The sequence below is a fragment of the Notamacropus eugenii genome, chromosome 3 (assembly GCF_028372415.1).
Source record: "Notamacropus eugenii isolate mMacEug1 chromosome 3, mMacEug1.pri_v2, whole genome shotgun sequence".
Taxonomy (NCBI): Eukaryota; Metazoa; Chordata; class Mammalia; order Diprotodontia; family Macropodidae; genus Notamacropus; species Notamacropus eugenii.
Genome location: NC_092874.1, coordinates 485895442 through 485912304, shown reverse-complemented (window position 1 = coordinate 485912304; position 16863 = coordinate 485895442). Strand labels below are relative to the sequence as shown.

At 48.1% G+C, this 16863-nt stretch overlaps 1 protein-coding gene across 5 annotated transcripts in view; it reads left to right on the top strand.

Annotated features, from left to right (window-relative positions):
- Positions 1–15303, top strand: part of CRHR2 (corticotropin releasing hormone receptor 2) — a 95413-nt gene extending 80110 nt beyond the window's left edge. For 4 of the 5 annotated variants that reach the window (XM_072599191.1, XM_072599189.1, XM_072599193.1 and 1 more), the window contains 4 exons: positions 9374–9459; positions 11023–11158; positions 12173–12214; positions 14345–15303. In XM_072599191.1, the coding sequence (XP_072455292.1) occupies positions 9374–9459; positions 11023–11158; positions 12173–12214; positions 14345–14485 (405 nt within the window). In that variant the 3' untranslated portion in view covers positions 14486–15303. The other variant, XM_072599190.1, reaches the window with a different exon arrangement.
- The last annotated feature ends 1560 nt before the right edge of the window (positions 15304–16863 follow it).

Sequence of the window (16863 nt, the reverse complement as noted above, 5' to 3'; positions counted from 1 at the left end):
CTTCACTATTTGCCTGACCCTGGGTCATGGATTTCCCCGAATAAATACATATGTCATAATGCTACTGACTCCCCCCGCTTTTTTATTCTGTTCCTTTGAGATAAAGAATCAAGTCTATATGAGAGTCTTAAGTGGTCTCTCAAAAGCCTCATTAACTCCTGTGAGTCCCAGTTTTCCTCCTTCCACTAAATTCTTTGGTTTGCCTAGCTTGTTATCCAGACTTTGAGCATTTGCAAAAGTAATACCCATGAGCCATAGCTCACAGTGCTGCAAAAATTGTGAGGAGCTAGTGTGATAATGTACCTACACTCCAGCTACTATCATGATTCAAGTCAACTCCTTTCTTGGATGCTGACTGCTATAAAATGTTGTCCATCCTCATGGCTGTCCTTCTTCCAACATTGTGGTTACTCATGATGGCACTGTAGGAACTGGGTGACATTGGCAGTTTCTCCCTCCCTCTTACTTTTCCCTTTAAATCCCTTCTACTTAGATTCATCAGACTCTATGGAAATGTGTTTTAACAACTTCTGTTAAGTGTCCAGCCAAGAGCCTGTTTTTTGAGTCTTTATCCAGACATCAAAATCCCATTCTCAGACACTATTTCTTCACCAGCTCCTCAAGTCTGTCTCTTTTCCAAGTCCTTGTTTTTGATCAGCAGAAGTGATGACAGCAGTGCCTATATTCCTTACCCCTTCCATTGTTTGCCAAAGTCGTTGTCACCAGGGGCTGCACTTTCCTGTTTCCTTCTAGTCCTATCACTTATCTGTGTGAATCACCAGAGATGGGTAGTGTCCCATCCCAGGAAATGCTCAGTAACCCTCTGATAAGTGCCCTGGAAAGCAGCAGGTCAGCAAGTTGCTAAGTTGGTGTCTTTCAATGAGGAGTCACCAGCTCCCACTGCCTACCTCTCCTTCCCTTCTTCACTGCATGACCTTTCTTCAGCACAGCACCAGCAGAATCCAAGTTTCTTAACTGTATGGACTGTTTGCCTTTGTATTCCCAAAACTCACAAGACCTTGCACTGGGGAGATGCTTCCTATAAGCTTGTTGACTTGGATTGAAGGGTTCCTTGGAGCATACGAAGCTCCTGCCTCTGGCAGTCCAACTCCCTGCCCTTCTGTGGGAAGAGCCTCCAATCTGAAACTTGGCCGTCAGACTCCTTCATTTTTTCCTCTGTGCCATATTTTTTATCCTCCAACCTCCTGATATGGATGACAATTCCTCTGTCTCTCCCTTCAGATCCTTGTCCTTTGATTTCTCATTGAAGTCCTTCCATTTTCAAGGAACACTTAAGTCTTTCAGAATCTAGAGAGTGGGAGAGGGATGAAAGGGAAAGGTGCACTGAACCGATTCACTTCCTCCGCTTAGAGTGAAATAAGTCAGAACTTTGAATTATGGAGAGCCAGCACTTGGCCGTGACAGAAAAGCAACCAGGGCACACTTCAGGCATATCACTGCACAACCCCTTCTATTTTCCATACTTGGTGGAAGTGAGATGCACAACCTTCTCATAGAACTACTCTGTTTGATTGTTTCATTTGGTTTAGGAAGGCTAGCTTCCGCATCTTTCCTCCCTTCCCAGGTACCAAGCATACTTCCCCAGTGCTTTCTGAAGACAATAACCCTTCTTTTACCTGACCCATGGGATTGCTTCTGGTAGTAGGAATGTCCAGCTGTGGGGTAGCATAGAATAAAGAGCTGGAAAGAATCTTAGGGATCATTTAGTTCAATACTATCATTTTATAGATGAGGAAACTGAGACACCAAGAAAGTCATTTGCCCAAAGTAACGTAGGTAGTGACAAAGTTGGAATCTGAATCCACGTCATGTGCCTCTAAATCCAGTACTTTCTCCACTGCCCCATGTTATGTCCATCAGGGATGGATGTGTTGGTGCCCCCACCTTGTGTAATTACTCCTCTGGTCATGCACATGGTGAGCCCTGATTGTTCAACAAAATGGTACAATCAGGTAAAGGAAGTGGCATACGTGGCTATGTGTGAGAAAATGAGTCAGACAAACTGTTAACAAGAAGTGATTCAGTGTATTGAGAGCAAGGTGGAACCAGACAGCTAGCAGGGTTCTGATGCAGGAGAGATTCTATAGTGGTGGCAATGTTGATGCTGGTGACAGATGACCATCAGGGTGAAGGAGATGGCCATGAGGACAGTAGGGACAGGGATAAAGATAATGGAGATTTAGATCACCCACATCATAATGTTGATCAATGGATGTGCTGGTAATGATGAGGATGGTAATGGTGGGGATGGAGATGGGTGGGATTCTTATGGGTGTGAGAGTGAGGTGATAAAGCAGATAGTGGGGATGGGGTGAAGATGGAGATAATGGCAGTAAAGGGGATGTTGGGGCTATCATGACGATGACAATGATGAAGTAAAGGGGATGAGAATAAGAAAGAGATGATAGAGATGGGGAGGCTATTACAATGATGGGAATGAAGGGGATGGGAGGGAAGGAAACAATATTTTTTAGTGCCTACTATGTGCCAGGCCCTGTAAAGTGTTTACAAATATCATCTCATTGATTCTCCACAACAACGCTTTGAGGTTAAGTGCTATTATTTTCTCCATTTTACAGTTGAGGAAAGTGAGGCAAGCGAGGTTAAGTGATTTGCCAAGGGTCACCCAGTACATATCTAAGGTTGGATTTAAATTTAGGTCTTCCTAACTCTAGGCCCTACACTTTCCCCACCATACCACCTACTTTCCAGAATGAGATGGTGGTGATAGGGATGGAGTTGTTGCTGTCAGTGACAGAGAATGGCAGTGATTGGAATATGATGGAGATGGTGGCTGTGAAAGCAATCCAGGGGGAAGCAGTGTTCATTTTAGTTCCATTTTTGTGTAAACTAGTTTAGGAAGAGCAGCTTGAGGGCATCAGGGAAATGGTCACCAAGGAGGAAGGAGGGGACTTCTATCTTACACCTGCTCCCACTCTCCACAGGTGTGGCAAACATTGACTATAGAAATCTCCTGCATTCAGGTCCCACCTTTGTCACTTACTATCAGGAGCGAGGCTTTTTCTGTGCCTCAGTTTCCTATTGTGAAAATAAGATGAGAGGAAATATCCTCTGAAGTCTCTTCCAGCTTTCAAATTCTCTTGTCTACAAACAAGTAGGAGCAGAATTTACAGCAGCCAGCAGATGAGGGGGTTCAGAACTGCTTGGCTGCCCTGACAGCCCTGAATTCCTCATTCCTTCCTTATCAAAGCTGGACCAGCTCCAAGTGCCCACAAGTGGGCCCTCCTCCCCCCTCCCCATTGGAAGACCTGATGCAAGAATGAGGCGATAATGAGCAGATGCTTCCTGCTTGCTTCCCACGATTTGCTGAACACATTCACATCGGAAACATAATTGCCGCTGTGTTGTTCATTCACATGGGAGCTTTAATTAAGGTAGAGTTTAAGTAAAAGCCGCATTTTGCCAAAGGAATACATTATGTAGAATACCCCCTAAATTACCCCAAAAGGCAATCGCCTTTGACGTCATCCTTATTTCTGGCTCTGTAATTTCTAGGCTCTTATAGATACCAGTTTTCTTAAAGAGCCACATCTCTTCACAGGGGCCATCACCCACGGAGGGGTGCTTGGTCCATGAGTCACATGGCCACCCTAGGAACACATCCAGCCTTCCTTTCTAGCTTTTCCTCACCTCCCACTTCATGACTTTTAACCAAACTACCTCAGAATCAGCACTAGCAGAACTTCAGAGCTGGAAGAGACCCCAGGCACCATTCAGTCCAACGAGGATGCTGCATAGGGATATAGGAGTTCTTCTCTCATTCCTCCAAGAAATGATCATCCTGTGTCTCTGTGGAGCTCTCCAATGAGGGGGCACATGCGGCCTCTCACGGCCCCCCAACTCTCTCTGGGACCCCGCTTCTTGACATCAAGCATCACTCTCTTTCTGTAACTTTCATCTGTTCCTCCTAGTTCAGCTCCTTGGAACTGGAGGGAGGAGAGAAAGAAATCGTGCATTTATTTATTAAGCACCCACCATCTGCCAAGCACGGTGTTAAGTGCATTATAATTATAATCTCATTCGATCCTCACAACAACCCTGAGACAGGTGCTATTATGATCCTCATTTTTCATGAAGAAACTGAGACAGAGGTGGCATGACTTGTGACCAGATTTGAACCTAGATCTTCTTGACTCCAAGTTCATCACACTGTGCCCTGTGGCACCTCCAGTTGAACCAGTCGAATTCTTTTTCCATGTAACAACTTTTCAAATACTTGGAGATGTGTCATATTCTTCCTAAGTTTTCTCTTGTCCTACCTCTGTTCCTTTACCTGGAATCCCATGCTTCTGCATTCCCAGCCCCGGTCCCTTCTTCTCTAAGCTGAACATCCCCTATACCATCCATCAGTTCCCATAAGGCATGACTTGGAGGACCATTAATCCCTCCTGGCTCTCTTCTAGGTACAATCCAGCTTACAAATACTTTCACTAAACTGTGGTGCCCAAAATGGAACAAAGTATGGCAAAAGAGACCTGACTGGGGCTGAAGCCGAGAGAAAGTCCCCTCCCTAGTCCTGAAAGTCATACCCATTGGATGCAGTTCTCATTAGCTCTCTTGGCTGCCTGGTCACACTGCTGGCTCACATTGAGATAAAAGCTCCAAGCATGTGGCTTGGAAGTTCCCAAAACTCATTCTTCTCTACACCCTGAGGAGGTATCAATATCCTTGTTTTACAGATAAAAAAAACTGCTGATTTTTCTCTCTGAGTGCAGATGAGAGTTCAGGTTGTCCAGTAGGGAGGGCTACAGTCAGGACCCAGAGTCATTGGGCTTTTGGACTCCAAAAGTGTCCTTCCTGCCTCCTCAAGATGCTAACACTTAGCCCAGTGAATTCAAAGACGAAGTGATAGTCATTCATGTATGGCACTGGTGGAGCCTGGATGCTCACTGTGTGTGCTGGCCCATTTAGGCACCTTGAGTCACTGGGACAAGAGCCATATTTATTGATTCCAAGTGGCTGTAATATGGCCACAGACTTACAGAGTGCTGTGACTACAGGCTCCTGGGAACTTTGAATTAGCTGCTTTGAATTGAGACCAAAGAAGAGACAGGCATAAAGCTCAGGCTAGGGGTGGGGGATGAATGATCATAATAAGCATCTGAAAGCAGAAGTATTTCTGGACCCTCATTTGAGAAATGGGAGTGATGGGCTTTGGGCCAGAGATGGAGTGCATTTATGAGGGCTAGCAATGTAGGTGTTTTGTTGGAGTCCTTTGAATGTGATCAAGAGGGTTTTCAACTGAAAATGAAGGGGGATGAAGAAAATGCCCATACTGATGTGCCAGGCTGTGAAGCACTGAGAGCAGCAAGTGTAATCAAAGGATCAAAACCATTCTAGATGACCAGTAATTGGCAGGAGACCAAATCCAAGGAGAAAGCCAGAGAGAAAGCCCACAGATTTGTGGCTTGCCCAGATACAAAGAGGACAGGGTCTCAGCACAGAGAACCAGAGACCTGAATGCAAGGATGGAAATTCAGCCTCTGTTATCATTGAAACTTATTCATTGTCAGAAAGGTTTGATTTTATTCCGAAGAAATTCAGAAGACTTTTGGGGAAAGGGAAGTAGCATTGCATGTTAAGTAAGAATGTAAACACACATGAAGAAATCCAAGCACCAGAGTGGTGAGACAGAGGGGAGACTGACCAAATAGTCAGTGGAGCAAATGTGATATTTTTGTGGGTGAACACCAAAGACCACTTTGTTCTAAAGAAGAAAACAGGCAAGGACAGTGGTCAATAGATCCCAAGACTGGCACTGTGTCCCAGATACAGACAACCTCAATTCTCCCAGCATTTCCTGGGGCTCTGGTTCTCTCTCTCTCTCTCTCTCTCTCTCTCTCTCTCTCTCTCTCTCTCTCTCTCTCTCTCTCTCTCTCTCTCTCTCTCTCTCTCCCTCCCTCCCTCTCCCCCCTCCCTCCCTCCCTCCCTCCCTCTCTCTCTCTCTCTCTTTCTCTCTCTCTCTCTCTCTCCCTCCCTCCCTCCCTCTCTCTCTTTCTCCAGAGCCAAGTAATCTCCCTTGCTATAAAATACTTTATTTGGTGTTTATGCTTTCACACTGCCAATCTCAATAGCCACGGCATCCTCCATCCTAGACCAGGTAGAGGACACAGTCTCTTCCTAGCCACAGTCATTCAACTGCTCCTGAAGCCCCCAATCCTTTCTCCCATTTGGTGATCCCTGTCACTCTCCCCTCCCAGTACACCATAGCCCAGAACTATTGAGCTTTTGCCTTCATATCCAAGTGCCTTGCAATTGATCTTGAACATAATAGACTTATCTGAACTGAATTATTTGAAAGAGAGAATGGTGAGTCAGAAGAATCAAAACCAGTCGGTCAGTAAAATACATCACCCTCCTCCCTCCAAGTATCACATTGGCCCCCTAGACGATCTTTCTTCCACCCACCATGTCACCTTCCACCTCTGTGCCTTTGTAAATGCCACCCCCCCATGACTGGGACACCCCACCACCACCATCTTGGGAGGGAGCAAGAGCCACTGCTGGAGCTCTCCATGGTCCTGAGTCAGTAACCACTGATTAAGTTCCTGCTACGTGCTTGGGATATAGGATACAAAACATCTTGCCTGCTCTTGAGGAGCTCCCCATCTGATGGGGTAGACAACCTGCAAGCAATTATGTAGAAAGAAGAGACAGAGAGAGGACAGTCCACCCTAGAGGGGAGGCACCAACAGCTCTCAGGTGGGGAAAAGGTGAGAGAAAGGCACCAGTCTGGAGCATTTTTCCATCCTTGAAGTTCGAGCTTCTAAGAAGAGTTGAAGGTTTGAGTTAGAGCCTCCCAGGAGGTCTCCCAGACCACTGTGGGAGGGGGGGAGATATTAGAGAGGGTAGAGGGGCTACTGACATCCCTGCACCACCTTCAAATTGCACACCACCCCTCCTTGTCCATGATCCTCTCATACTGTGCATGCTGGACACCAGCCAAGTAGTGAGATCCACACACATTCATTTACTTACATATATGTGTGTTGAATGGAGACTGTATGATGTCAGCTATCTCAGAGCTGGTTGTTTTTCTCACCCCCACTGAGAAGGGAACCCAGGAAGACCAATCATCAGGAGGTTCGGGTAAGGCTTCTTGGGGGAGATAGTCACCCAAGTGAACTTAGAAGAAAACCAGGGATTCGGAAAGATGGAGGTGAAGAGGAAAGGCATTTCAGATGGGATCATGATGATCAAAATGGGAGAGAGAAATGCTCTATTCAAGAAGACACTAGTAGTTCCTTTTGATTGGAACATAGGGTGTTTCTTGAGGTGCTATGTGGAACAAGCCTGGAAAGCTAGGTTCCAGCCAAGTTGTGAAATGTTCTAAATTCCAAGCCAAGAAGTTTCTATTTTATGCTAGCAATAGGGAGCCAGTGAAGGCTCAAGCTGCAACATTACAGGGTCAGGTTTGTGCTTCAGAAAGACCATTTTGCAGCCATTGGCAGGGGAGGATTTAGAAGGGGGAGAACCAGCAGCAGAGGGAGCAATTAGAAGGTTGTTGCAAAGTCCTAGTGAGACTCATTAGGGTCTGGACCATGGTGGGAGTGGAGACAAAGGGACAAATACTGGAGATGAGGTGGAGGAAGTATTGTTGGCACTTCTCAGCTGATTATACTGGAAAAGAACTTATCAACTACCAGCCTAGGTCAGAACACCAAGGAAGGCCGAGGAATCTGTGTTCCCAGAGATGGTGAGAGTCTTGACAGTGCTCCTGTCAGTGCAGGGTCTCTACATGTCAATTGTCTGTGTGGTTCCAGGAGTCCATAGATGGGAGGTGAAGGAAGGTAGCTTTGAACAGGCTTTCTCTCCATATCTTTGGTTTTTCCAACGAGGTCGCAGTCCATACTGGAGGATGGAAAGGATTAAGAAAATTATGATTTAAAAAGTTTCTTTCTTTTCCCCTCTTACTCTCTCACACCAAGAATTCCTACTCACATCATCCTGGGTCATAGTTCTCCCCAAATGAGCTGACCTTCTCATTTGGGCCCAGGCTACAACCCCAGGTGCTGCTTTCTTAAATGTTAAGCTGATTCTCCAGGAAAAAGAGAGAGACAATCAACTCTAAATGCCATCTGAGAAGGTCACAGTGACTGTAAGGCCCCTTTGTTAAAAGATCAGGTTAGTTCTGGACCATGTTTGTGTCCAGATCTGATGCTTTGGTACCTGGCTTGGGTCCAGTAACTGAAATAGTCATTCTTTCAGGAGTGACTCCAAGAGTCCTTCCTCTTTTAAGGGGCTGGATAAAGTTCTTAGAGGGCTGAAGAGTAGAGGGAAGGTTGAGGAGGCAGAAGGAAACTAGGAGCGTCAAACAGCAATCAACAAACATTTCCTCAGCATTGATTAGGTGACAGGTACTGTTTGAGTACAGAACAAGATGGCAGCCAAGAAGTAGGCAATAGTTAATAATCCTTATGGAGACTCTGAGAATTCTCCCCCTTGCATGCACACTCCCAGAAAAGATCCCTCAAATTCAAGATACTCCGTGGGTCCCCATCCATTCAAGCAACAGCTCATGAGCCCTCACCAGTATTCTACTAGTCAGTCAGAGCATACAATTAGTTCAAACTAAAGACATTTAATGAAATGTCACACTGAGAAAAGTAGCAATAAAACATTCCCCCATAACCATCTCTATCTCTCTGTCTCTGTCTCTTGTCTCTATCTCTGTGTCTGTCTGTGTCTATCTCTCTGTCTCTCTGTGTGTCTGTCTCTCTCTCTCTCTCTGTGTCTCTGTCTCCCCCCACCTCAGAACCTTAGCTAGAGTCCTCAGCCAAGATACTAGCTAATAGGTCTTTGTCTTCTTTAGCTTAACTTCGAGTACAGAGCCAAAGCTTCAGATAGTTCATTAAAAAAGAAAGCCTTTAATACAGTCACTGGACAGGAAAAAATTCTAAGCTACTTTCTCTCCATACTTAAGCAAGTCTGTCCACTCCAAGAGACTTAGTCATATACAGCTTTTCTCACCATAGGGACAGGGAAGTCTTCCAGCCTCTTGAGGAAATCAGGGCAGCCTTCATGGGACAGGTGACATTGGATCTGGACCTTGAGAGAGGGATGAAAGTATCAGACCAAAGGGTAGAAGCCAGAGGAAGAGCAGAAAAGATGGAGGGGGAAGGGAGGGAGGGAGGCAGGGAGAGAGAGAGACAGACAGACAGAGAGAGAGAGAGAGAGAGAGAGAGAGAGAGTGGCAGAGACAGAGAGAGGGAGGAAGGGAGGAAAGAGAGAGAGGAGAGCTGTGGAGTTCAGCAAATTATTGCTTGTTCAAGAACTGTCTCCCAGCTCATCCCAGGGTCGCTGCTAGTCTCTGTCTGTCTGTCTCCCCCAGATCAATTTTGTTTTCCTGTTCAACATCGTTAGAATTTTGATGACGAAGCTTCGAGCCTCTACCACTTCAGAGACGATGCAATACAGGTAAGTGGCTGACCTGTGGGCAGCCAGCACTCGGCTCCATTCATCGGTTCCCTGCCCTGTTGCCAAGTAGCGATAGCTGATCCGAAGCCAGAGAGAGGGCGAACGTGCTCTGCCAGCGCTCAAGAAGAGGCAGCTCCTTCTCAGTCTCTTGATGTTTGTCAGGGCCTCCCTTCTGGTGGCTAATTTGAATCGTGCACTAAAGCTTGTGCCAACTCAGTCCTTGGTGGAAATAGAGCTGCAAAGTAGGAAGAAGGGAGCTGGATGGAGGGTAAAAGACCTTTGGCCCAGATGATGTGTGACTCATGACAGTTACTGAACATATTTGGGCCTCATCCCCCAGTTCTGTACAAGGGGAGTGATGATACCTCCACTGTCTACCTACCCAATAAATGAGAACAAATGACCTTGGCATCCAGAAGCATCCACTTGGATCAAGGAGGTTCACACATGCTTAGCTGCATCCTTTCCTTTCCTTTCCTTGTTTCCTCAGTTTGTGACATGGTACCTCACCCTTTGCCAGGGTCACCTCTCATTCTGACCCCCTCCCAAGGCTGCTCAGTGCCCCATTTTCATTCATTTCCTCCCTTTTGTGTTTAAGAATCCCTTGTTCCACAGGAGGCAGATGTGTCTGACCAAATTAATTACAAAGTGATTTTCTGTGAAATGAATCCCAACAATTTTCCATTTCATTCCATTCCAAAGTGAAAATCATATTCTTATGGATGCCATCCTCAATATATTGAGATATGAACTTGTATCTAGGAAGCAGTTAGGCATCATTACCAGCAATGTCTCCCTGTTCTCTAGACCTCCCCCACCTCTGTGCTTCTCTAATCCTGGATCATTCCTTCTCTCCTGGGGGTTGCCTGGCCCCTAGATCTCCCCCTCTGTCCTGGGGCTCCCCTGATCCCTAGATCTCCCTGCTGTCCTGGGGCTCCCCCGGCCCCAGGCTGTCCCTTCTGCCTTTGTGTTTCCCTGACTCCAGATTTTCCCCTCCCTTTTCATTTCTCTTTTCCCTAGAATAACTCTCCCTTCCAGCCTTTCACTCAGTGTTTAAGAATGCTCCTCATTTGCTGTGGCTTGAGCACTTGCAAGGTCTAGTACAGCTGGACTGCCAGCTGTAAGGTGTGGTCACAGAGGTGCCCTCATTCCCCAGAGAATCCCTTGAGGGAGAGGGCTCAGGCTCCATAAATGGGTCCCACCTTATACATGCCTATATATGTGTAACATGTATGTATGCGTATATGTGTGTGCATGTCCACACCAGGGCACAAACTTTTAGTAAACACCAGCAGTATACAGAGCCTTGAATGAGGCCCAGGGTTAGGCATCAAACTTAAGGCTGTGATCTGTGCCCACAGTGGGCTTCCTGTCCCACACAACAGGCTGAGGCCTAGGCCGATGGGTTTGGAAAATGAAATCACTGAATTGATGTTTGATCCCGGGGGCCTGCACTGTCCTCAGCTCGGTTGCTTCACCTCCTGTAACAACAGGGAGAAGGAACGCCCACAGTCCCCCTGCCCCAATGACCTTGGGCCTCTCTCCTCTCCTTCCCCCAACCAGGAAGGCAGTAAAGGCGACGCTGGTCCTCTTGCCTCTCCTGGGCATCACCTACATGCTCTTCTTTGTCAACCCAGGCGACGATGATGTTTCCCAGATCGTGTTCATTTACTTCAATTCCTTCCTGCAGTCCTTCCAGGTCAGAGCCTTGAGGTCTGGGGGGCAGAAGGGAAGGAAATGGAGCCTAGAACACTTGCACTTCCACATGCATGCATACCCAGTGTCTTGACAGGTGCGGTGCCAGCACATGGATACATATTTGTGTGAATTTGTTTTACTAAAGGTTGCTATAAAAAGGAATCTGAGACCCCTTGTGATAGCAGAGAATGAGGGGTGGGATTCAGACTATGAGAGGTGGGCCAGGAGAAGACTGGCCTGAGATGGATTGTCAACATGAGAAAGAAGATGATCTGTGGGGAGATGACCAAGAACTGATAGTATCCTTCATCCAACCTATGGGTGTGTGAACTGAACCTACATGCAGACATATGCATACGCATAAACACGTGAACTGGTGCACACAAAAAAAGAGAGAAGATGCCTGCTCTGGTGCTACTGCCCAGGCACACTGTAGACTTCCACAAATACAGACTTGCACCCACCCGCAGAGATAGACATACGCAAGTTCAGAACCAAAGATATGCATGAGCACATGCCTACAGACACACATACCTGCCCACAGTACTCACACATGGACACAAACTGACCCCTCACCCCAGTAAAGGTGGACACTCTCCTTAATCTCCACTTCAGAATGACTCCCTAATCCTGGCCAATCCTAGCACATGGGATGGGGCTAAGCCTAGGGCCATATAATAGTAGTGGCCTCTGAATGAATGTAACTGCCCCAAGGGAATGAGCTCAGTACCTTGGACAGCCTTCTGACACCATCCAGAGATGCAATGGAAGCTACACTATTCCTTCCCCTGCCCCACCTCTCCTTCCCCACTGTTGACCCTGAACTATGGTCTAGTGGACTTGCATTGTCCTCCCTGCTCTGTGGGGAGCCAGGCAAAGTCATTTTAAAAAGGTAGCACTCCCCTCCTTTCCCACTTCTCCCTCATTATCCCTTTATGCCCCTTGACTTCAAGGAGGGTCTGACTGATGGTTGCCTAGGAATTTGGCACTGATGAACTCCCACCTTCCTTACCAGGGCTTCTTCGTTTCTGTGTTCTACTGCTTCCTGAATGGAGAGGTAAGTGACCAGAGCTTTTGAGGCATCTCCAAAACCCTTAGCAGGGAACCCTGAGCTGACGGGGAGAAAGGCACTCAACCCTTGGCAAACCAGACAGATGCATGTACAGGCTTGAGAAAGCCAAGTGCCAGATGACCAAGCATGCAAAGCACAGAAGCAGAGAGGCTTCACGGTGCCTCTTTTCTGGGGTCATGGCCAAGACAGGAGGGAGGAGAGCAGGACGGGGTTCACTGTAGGAGGGAACTCTGAAACAAATCTTTCCTGGTTTGGGAGAGAGGAGGCTAAAGGACATTCCACAGGAGTAAGTGTGAGAACCTTCAAGCTAAAAGGACCTTTAGTGACCAGAAGATCACCAAGAACAGTTGAAGCTTCCCCTAGAGCCTTAGAATACCAAAGCTAGCAATGATTGCAGAGATCTCATCTAAATCCCTCATTTTATGTGTGAGGAAACTGAGACCCAGGGGAGGGCAAGGAATGCAGGCAAGGTCACTCATTCAGTCAATAGGACTGAAAAGAGAGCCCAGATGTCCTGGCCCCCCAGTATTGCTTCCCTTGGCTCTATCTCCTTCCTGTTCCCTCCAGCCTGACCCTATAAATGACGTGCCTCAAAGTCCCCTAAGCATCTGGGGGGACCTAGCAGGAGAACCAGGACCTGCAGAAGCTAGATTCAAGCCTTCTAAATGAATCTGGTTCAGACAAAACCACTGAAGAAGGGGACATGGGGGCAGGCTCCTGCAAGCAAATGGAGGAAGGAATGTGGCCCTAAGGTGATGGCACAAAAGGAACAGATGAGGCACATTGCATTAAATGGGTGTCTGGCAGAACTTTACCAAAGGCTCTAATTGCTCCTGAGTGTTTCAAGTTTGAAAATTCTCCCCTGAGACCTCGGGTAATAGACTCCCCAGAGGTCTAGAGCTGAGGGGAAAAAGGGTGGTTAATTCTAGAAAACCTCAGCAAAATGAAACATGATGTTTCAGTGAATCTGTGATCTCATCTATGGGGCCATTCCCTCTAACAGTATAGACTTCAGCCTGTCCGTGGTCTGAGCAGCCCATAAATCCTCCCCAAGACACAGACCCAGCTTCCCTGGCCTCCCTTGAGCCTTCTGGACATTGCTTGGATGCCAACATGGCATCCCATCTGTCCATCATCAGTTAGCTTTCACTCACTTGTGTGACAGGCTCATAGATATCTCCACCGTTAGCCCTGATGCATGTCTGCGTCTCTGTCTGTGAGCCAAGTGAGACCACTTTCCAAAGTTTCCAAAGTAAGGGTGACCCCCAGGGCAATGGCCACATAAGAGAAGTCTGGTGGCCTGTACTCATAATTGCCAACCTTTACTCCGGCCTGGAGAAAGGCTATGAACTTGTTCCAACAGCATTTCTATGGGCTTTTTGTCTGTTTATTATGTAACCTGAGAAAGTCTTTTGGCTAAGAGTGAACACCTTTCTGTAGCTGCCTTAGGGTCAGAAGCCCTGGGTTTGGTTCATACTTCCCAGGTTCAGTGACTTTCCAGATAGACTGTGGTTCATTTTACCGCTGTCATACTCATGATTCACGTGACCGTCAGTAGAGATGTTCCTCAGCTCAGCAGGGCACATTGTGAAAGCTAGCCCACTTCATTCACTAAATGCCCCCCTTAGAGACGCATCAGGCAGGGTTAGAGCTGATGTCAGGAAGACTCAAGTTCACTGAACACACAGCTCCTTGCTCTCATTCTTGGTTTCTTCAAAACTCCTAGAGCCCTTTCCTCCCACGGTTGTTGCTATAATGTCTGCCAAGTACTTGACAAACCCAGCAGAAATGGCAGCTAGTGCTGCTACTACTATTTTCACAATGGGGAAGAAATTCAATTCAGTCATTCCCCTGCATTGCCCAGCATTGCCCGCCAAAATCCCAACAGTAAAATCAGGCTGGCCACCTCGCCCTGTCCCCCATCCTCTCTGTGTCTGTCTCAATCTTAATCTCTCTCCCTCCCTCCCCTCTCTCCTCTCTCCTCTCTCCTCTCTCTGTCCTCTCTCTCTCCTCTCTCTCTCTCCCTTTCCTCTCTCTCCTCTCCTCTCTCTCTCTCTCTTTGCCTCTCTCCCTCTCCCTCTTTTTCTCTACCCCCACCACCTCCTCTCCCCCCAGGTCCGAGCAGCCGTGAGGAAGAGGTGGAGAAGGTGGCAGGATCACCATTCACTCCGGGTCCGGATTGCCCGGGCCATGTCAATCCCCACGTCCCCCACAAGGATCAGCTTCCACAGCATCAAACAGACAGCCACTGTCTGATGCTATGACCCTCTCTTTTTCCCCCTCCCCCTCCAGAGATGCCCCTCTTGCTTCTTCCTCCTCCTTTCTTGGGCAGTTTGACATGGGGGAACAGAGGAGAAAGGGGGCCTGGATGGATGGCATAGGAGGACGGCAACGTCCAGGGAAGTCGCAGCACACAGTGGGATCATAGGATGACTGGAAATAGCCCAAACCTGGGACCAGCAGATGGGAAGAGTTCAGGGAAACCTCATCAAAACCTTCTGTCACCATCTTGTCCTCATAATGTCCCCAGGAGAGAAACAGCGGCTGAATCAGTGTCTCCGCTTACCTGATGAGGAAATGGAAGCCTAGATGGTCAGAGGAAGGAATGGAAGGGGCTACAGAAGATCCCTAGTTCAGGCTTGTCATTTTACAGATAGAGAGATTGAAGGGATAGGCTACACTCCACAGTGAGGCTGGGGCTAGGACTCGGATCTCTTGACAGGTGGTTTTTTCCACTGCACCATTCCTGGGACAACCTTCCCCCTCCTCAGCCAGTTTCTCCAAGCTGCCAGAGAAAGCCTCATAGTTTCTTCTAACTTAGTCTCCCCTGTGTTGCTGTTGAGGCTCACTGGGCAGGCCTTGGGTACACTGGGAGAATGAAGAAGATGGCGAGGGAGGGAAAAAGAGCCATGTTGGAGGGTGGAGGAGGGCTGTGGGCCACACAAACCAAAGTGTCTTTTGTGTTTGAACCTTAGAAGCCAGGGTCCTAGGGACCTCAGCTGGACCCTTCCCTTCAGAAACACTGTCTCTTGTGTCTCTGGAATAAACCATACCTGAAGTGTTTTCTGTGTTCATTTAAGCCTTCCCCAAGTCACTGAGCCCAGTCCTGGGTGCGGGGTCTTTGCTCACCTCCTGGGTAGGGGGCCAAGAAGGAGGCCCAGTGTGATTAGAGGGACAAGACTTCCTCAGAAACAATGAGGGAACAGCACAGGACAATGTGTGACCTGGGTCCAGATACTGGAGACTGAGGTCAGTAGGCCAGAAAAGGGATGGGGAAATGCAGACTGGGATGGTCAGAGAAGACTGGGTCTGAGTAGGGCTTAGAAGGAGGGGGACCATTGGACAGAGGGAGGGAAAGGGAAGGACATTCGAGGAGGACAAAATAGATTTTAAGGTGTGGGAACTAAGCAAGAGCATGGAGGGTTAGGGGGCTGAGTGAAGACAGAGCATTACCTCATCACAATGAGCATCCACCATCCCACTTCCTGACAGAAAGCACTGCCCTCACAGTAACCCTGTGCTAAAGAGTGGCATGCTTCACAGAGGAGGAAACTGAGACGCACAGAGATGATGACTTGCCCAGGGTCACACAGCTAGTCCGTGTCTAAATCCAAGTCCAGCACTCCTGCCACTAACCCCAGAGTCTTGTGGCAGAGAGAATGGATGGGAGGCCCAGGTCGAAGGCTCAGAAGGCTTGCACCCAAAGAGTGCAAGGAAGTGCAAAGAGACTTCATGGGCCATCTGGCTCATTGTTCTGGCTTGACAGATGAGGAAACTGAGGTCGGACAAGTTGTGACTCACTCGTGGGTCCCGGGTCCTCTGACACCCCCTCCATTCTCCTCTGAAGCCCACTGTGACTCAGGAAGAGGGATTGGAAGGACTCAGCAACTGCTTGGGTTTAAGATGGAAAAAAGGAAGAAGTTCAAATACCTGCAAGACTTCCAGCAGGGGTCACTGGGAGTCAGGCAGTGTTGTTGCCAGGAGCATAGAATCTTCATCTAGGAGAGGCCTCAGACTCTACCTGGTCCTATCATCTCCCCATCAGGAGTGCATTCAGCCCAGCCTGGAGAGCCTTTCCCCAAGGCACCCTGCCCCACCTTGGGACACCCTCATACTATTGCTTCTGATTTCTGAGGCCCAGCAGAATTGGCTAATCCCTGTCCCAGGGGCAGCATGAGGACAGCTGTCATGCTGACAAAAACAGGCCTATTGGAGGGAGCAGGGGGGTGGGGGTGGGGGGTGGGGGGCAGGGAACTGGGCCAGGGCCCAGGGCTCTGGGGAAGCAGGAACACCAGTGGGGAGGATTGAGGGGTCGTGAGGCCACTTCTCATGATACCAACACCAGCACATTTTAGTCTTTTCTCAATTCTATACCCATTTGTTTTGGCATCTGCTAAGAATGGGGGCTATGGTAGGTCCTTGGAAAAATGTTGGGAGGGGTTTAAGTATGGTTCTCCTCCTCCCACTAAGACTGGTGCGCATGATCTAGTCAGAGTTTGTCCTGGGTTGGGCAATGGTGACACCCAGGGGCTGTGTCCTGCCCAGGCACAAGCAGAGGCCTTGACCAGGTATGGGAGCTGAGGAGAGAATGAGGAGAGATCCCTTGGCATCCAAATGGCTAAACTGACTGAGCT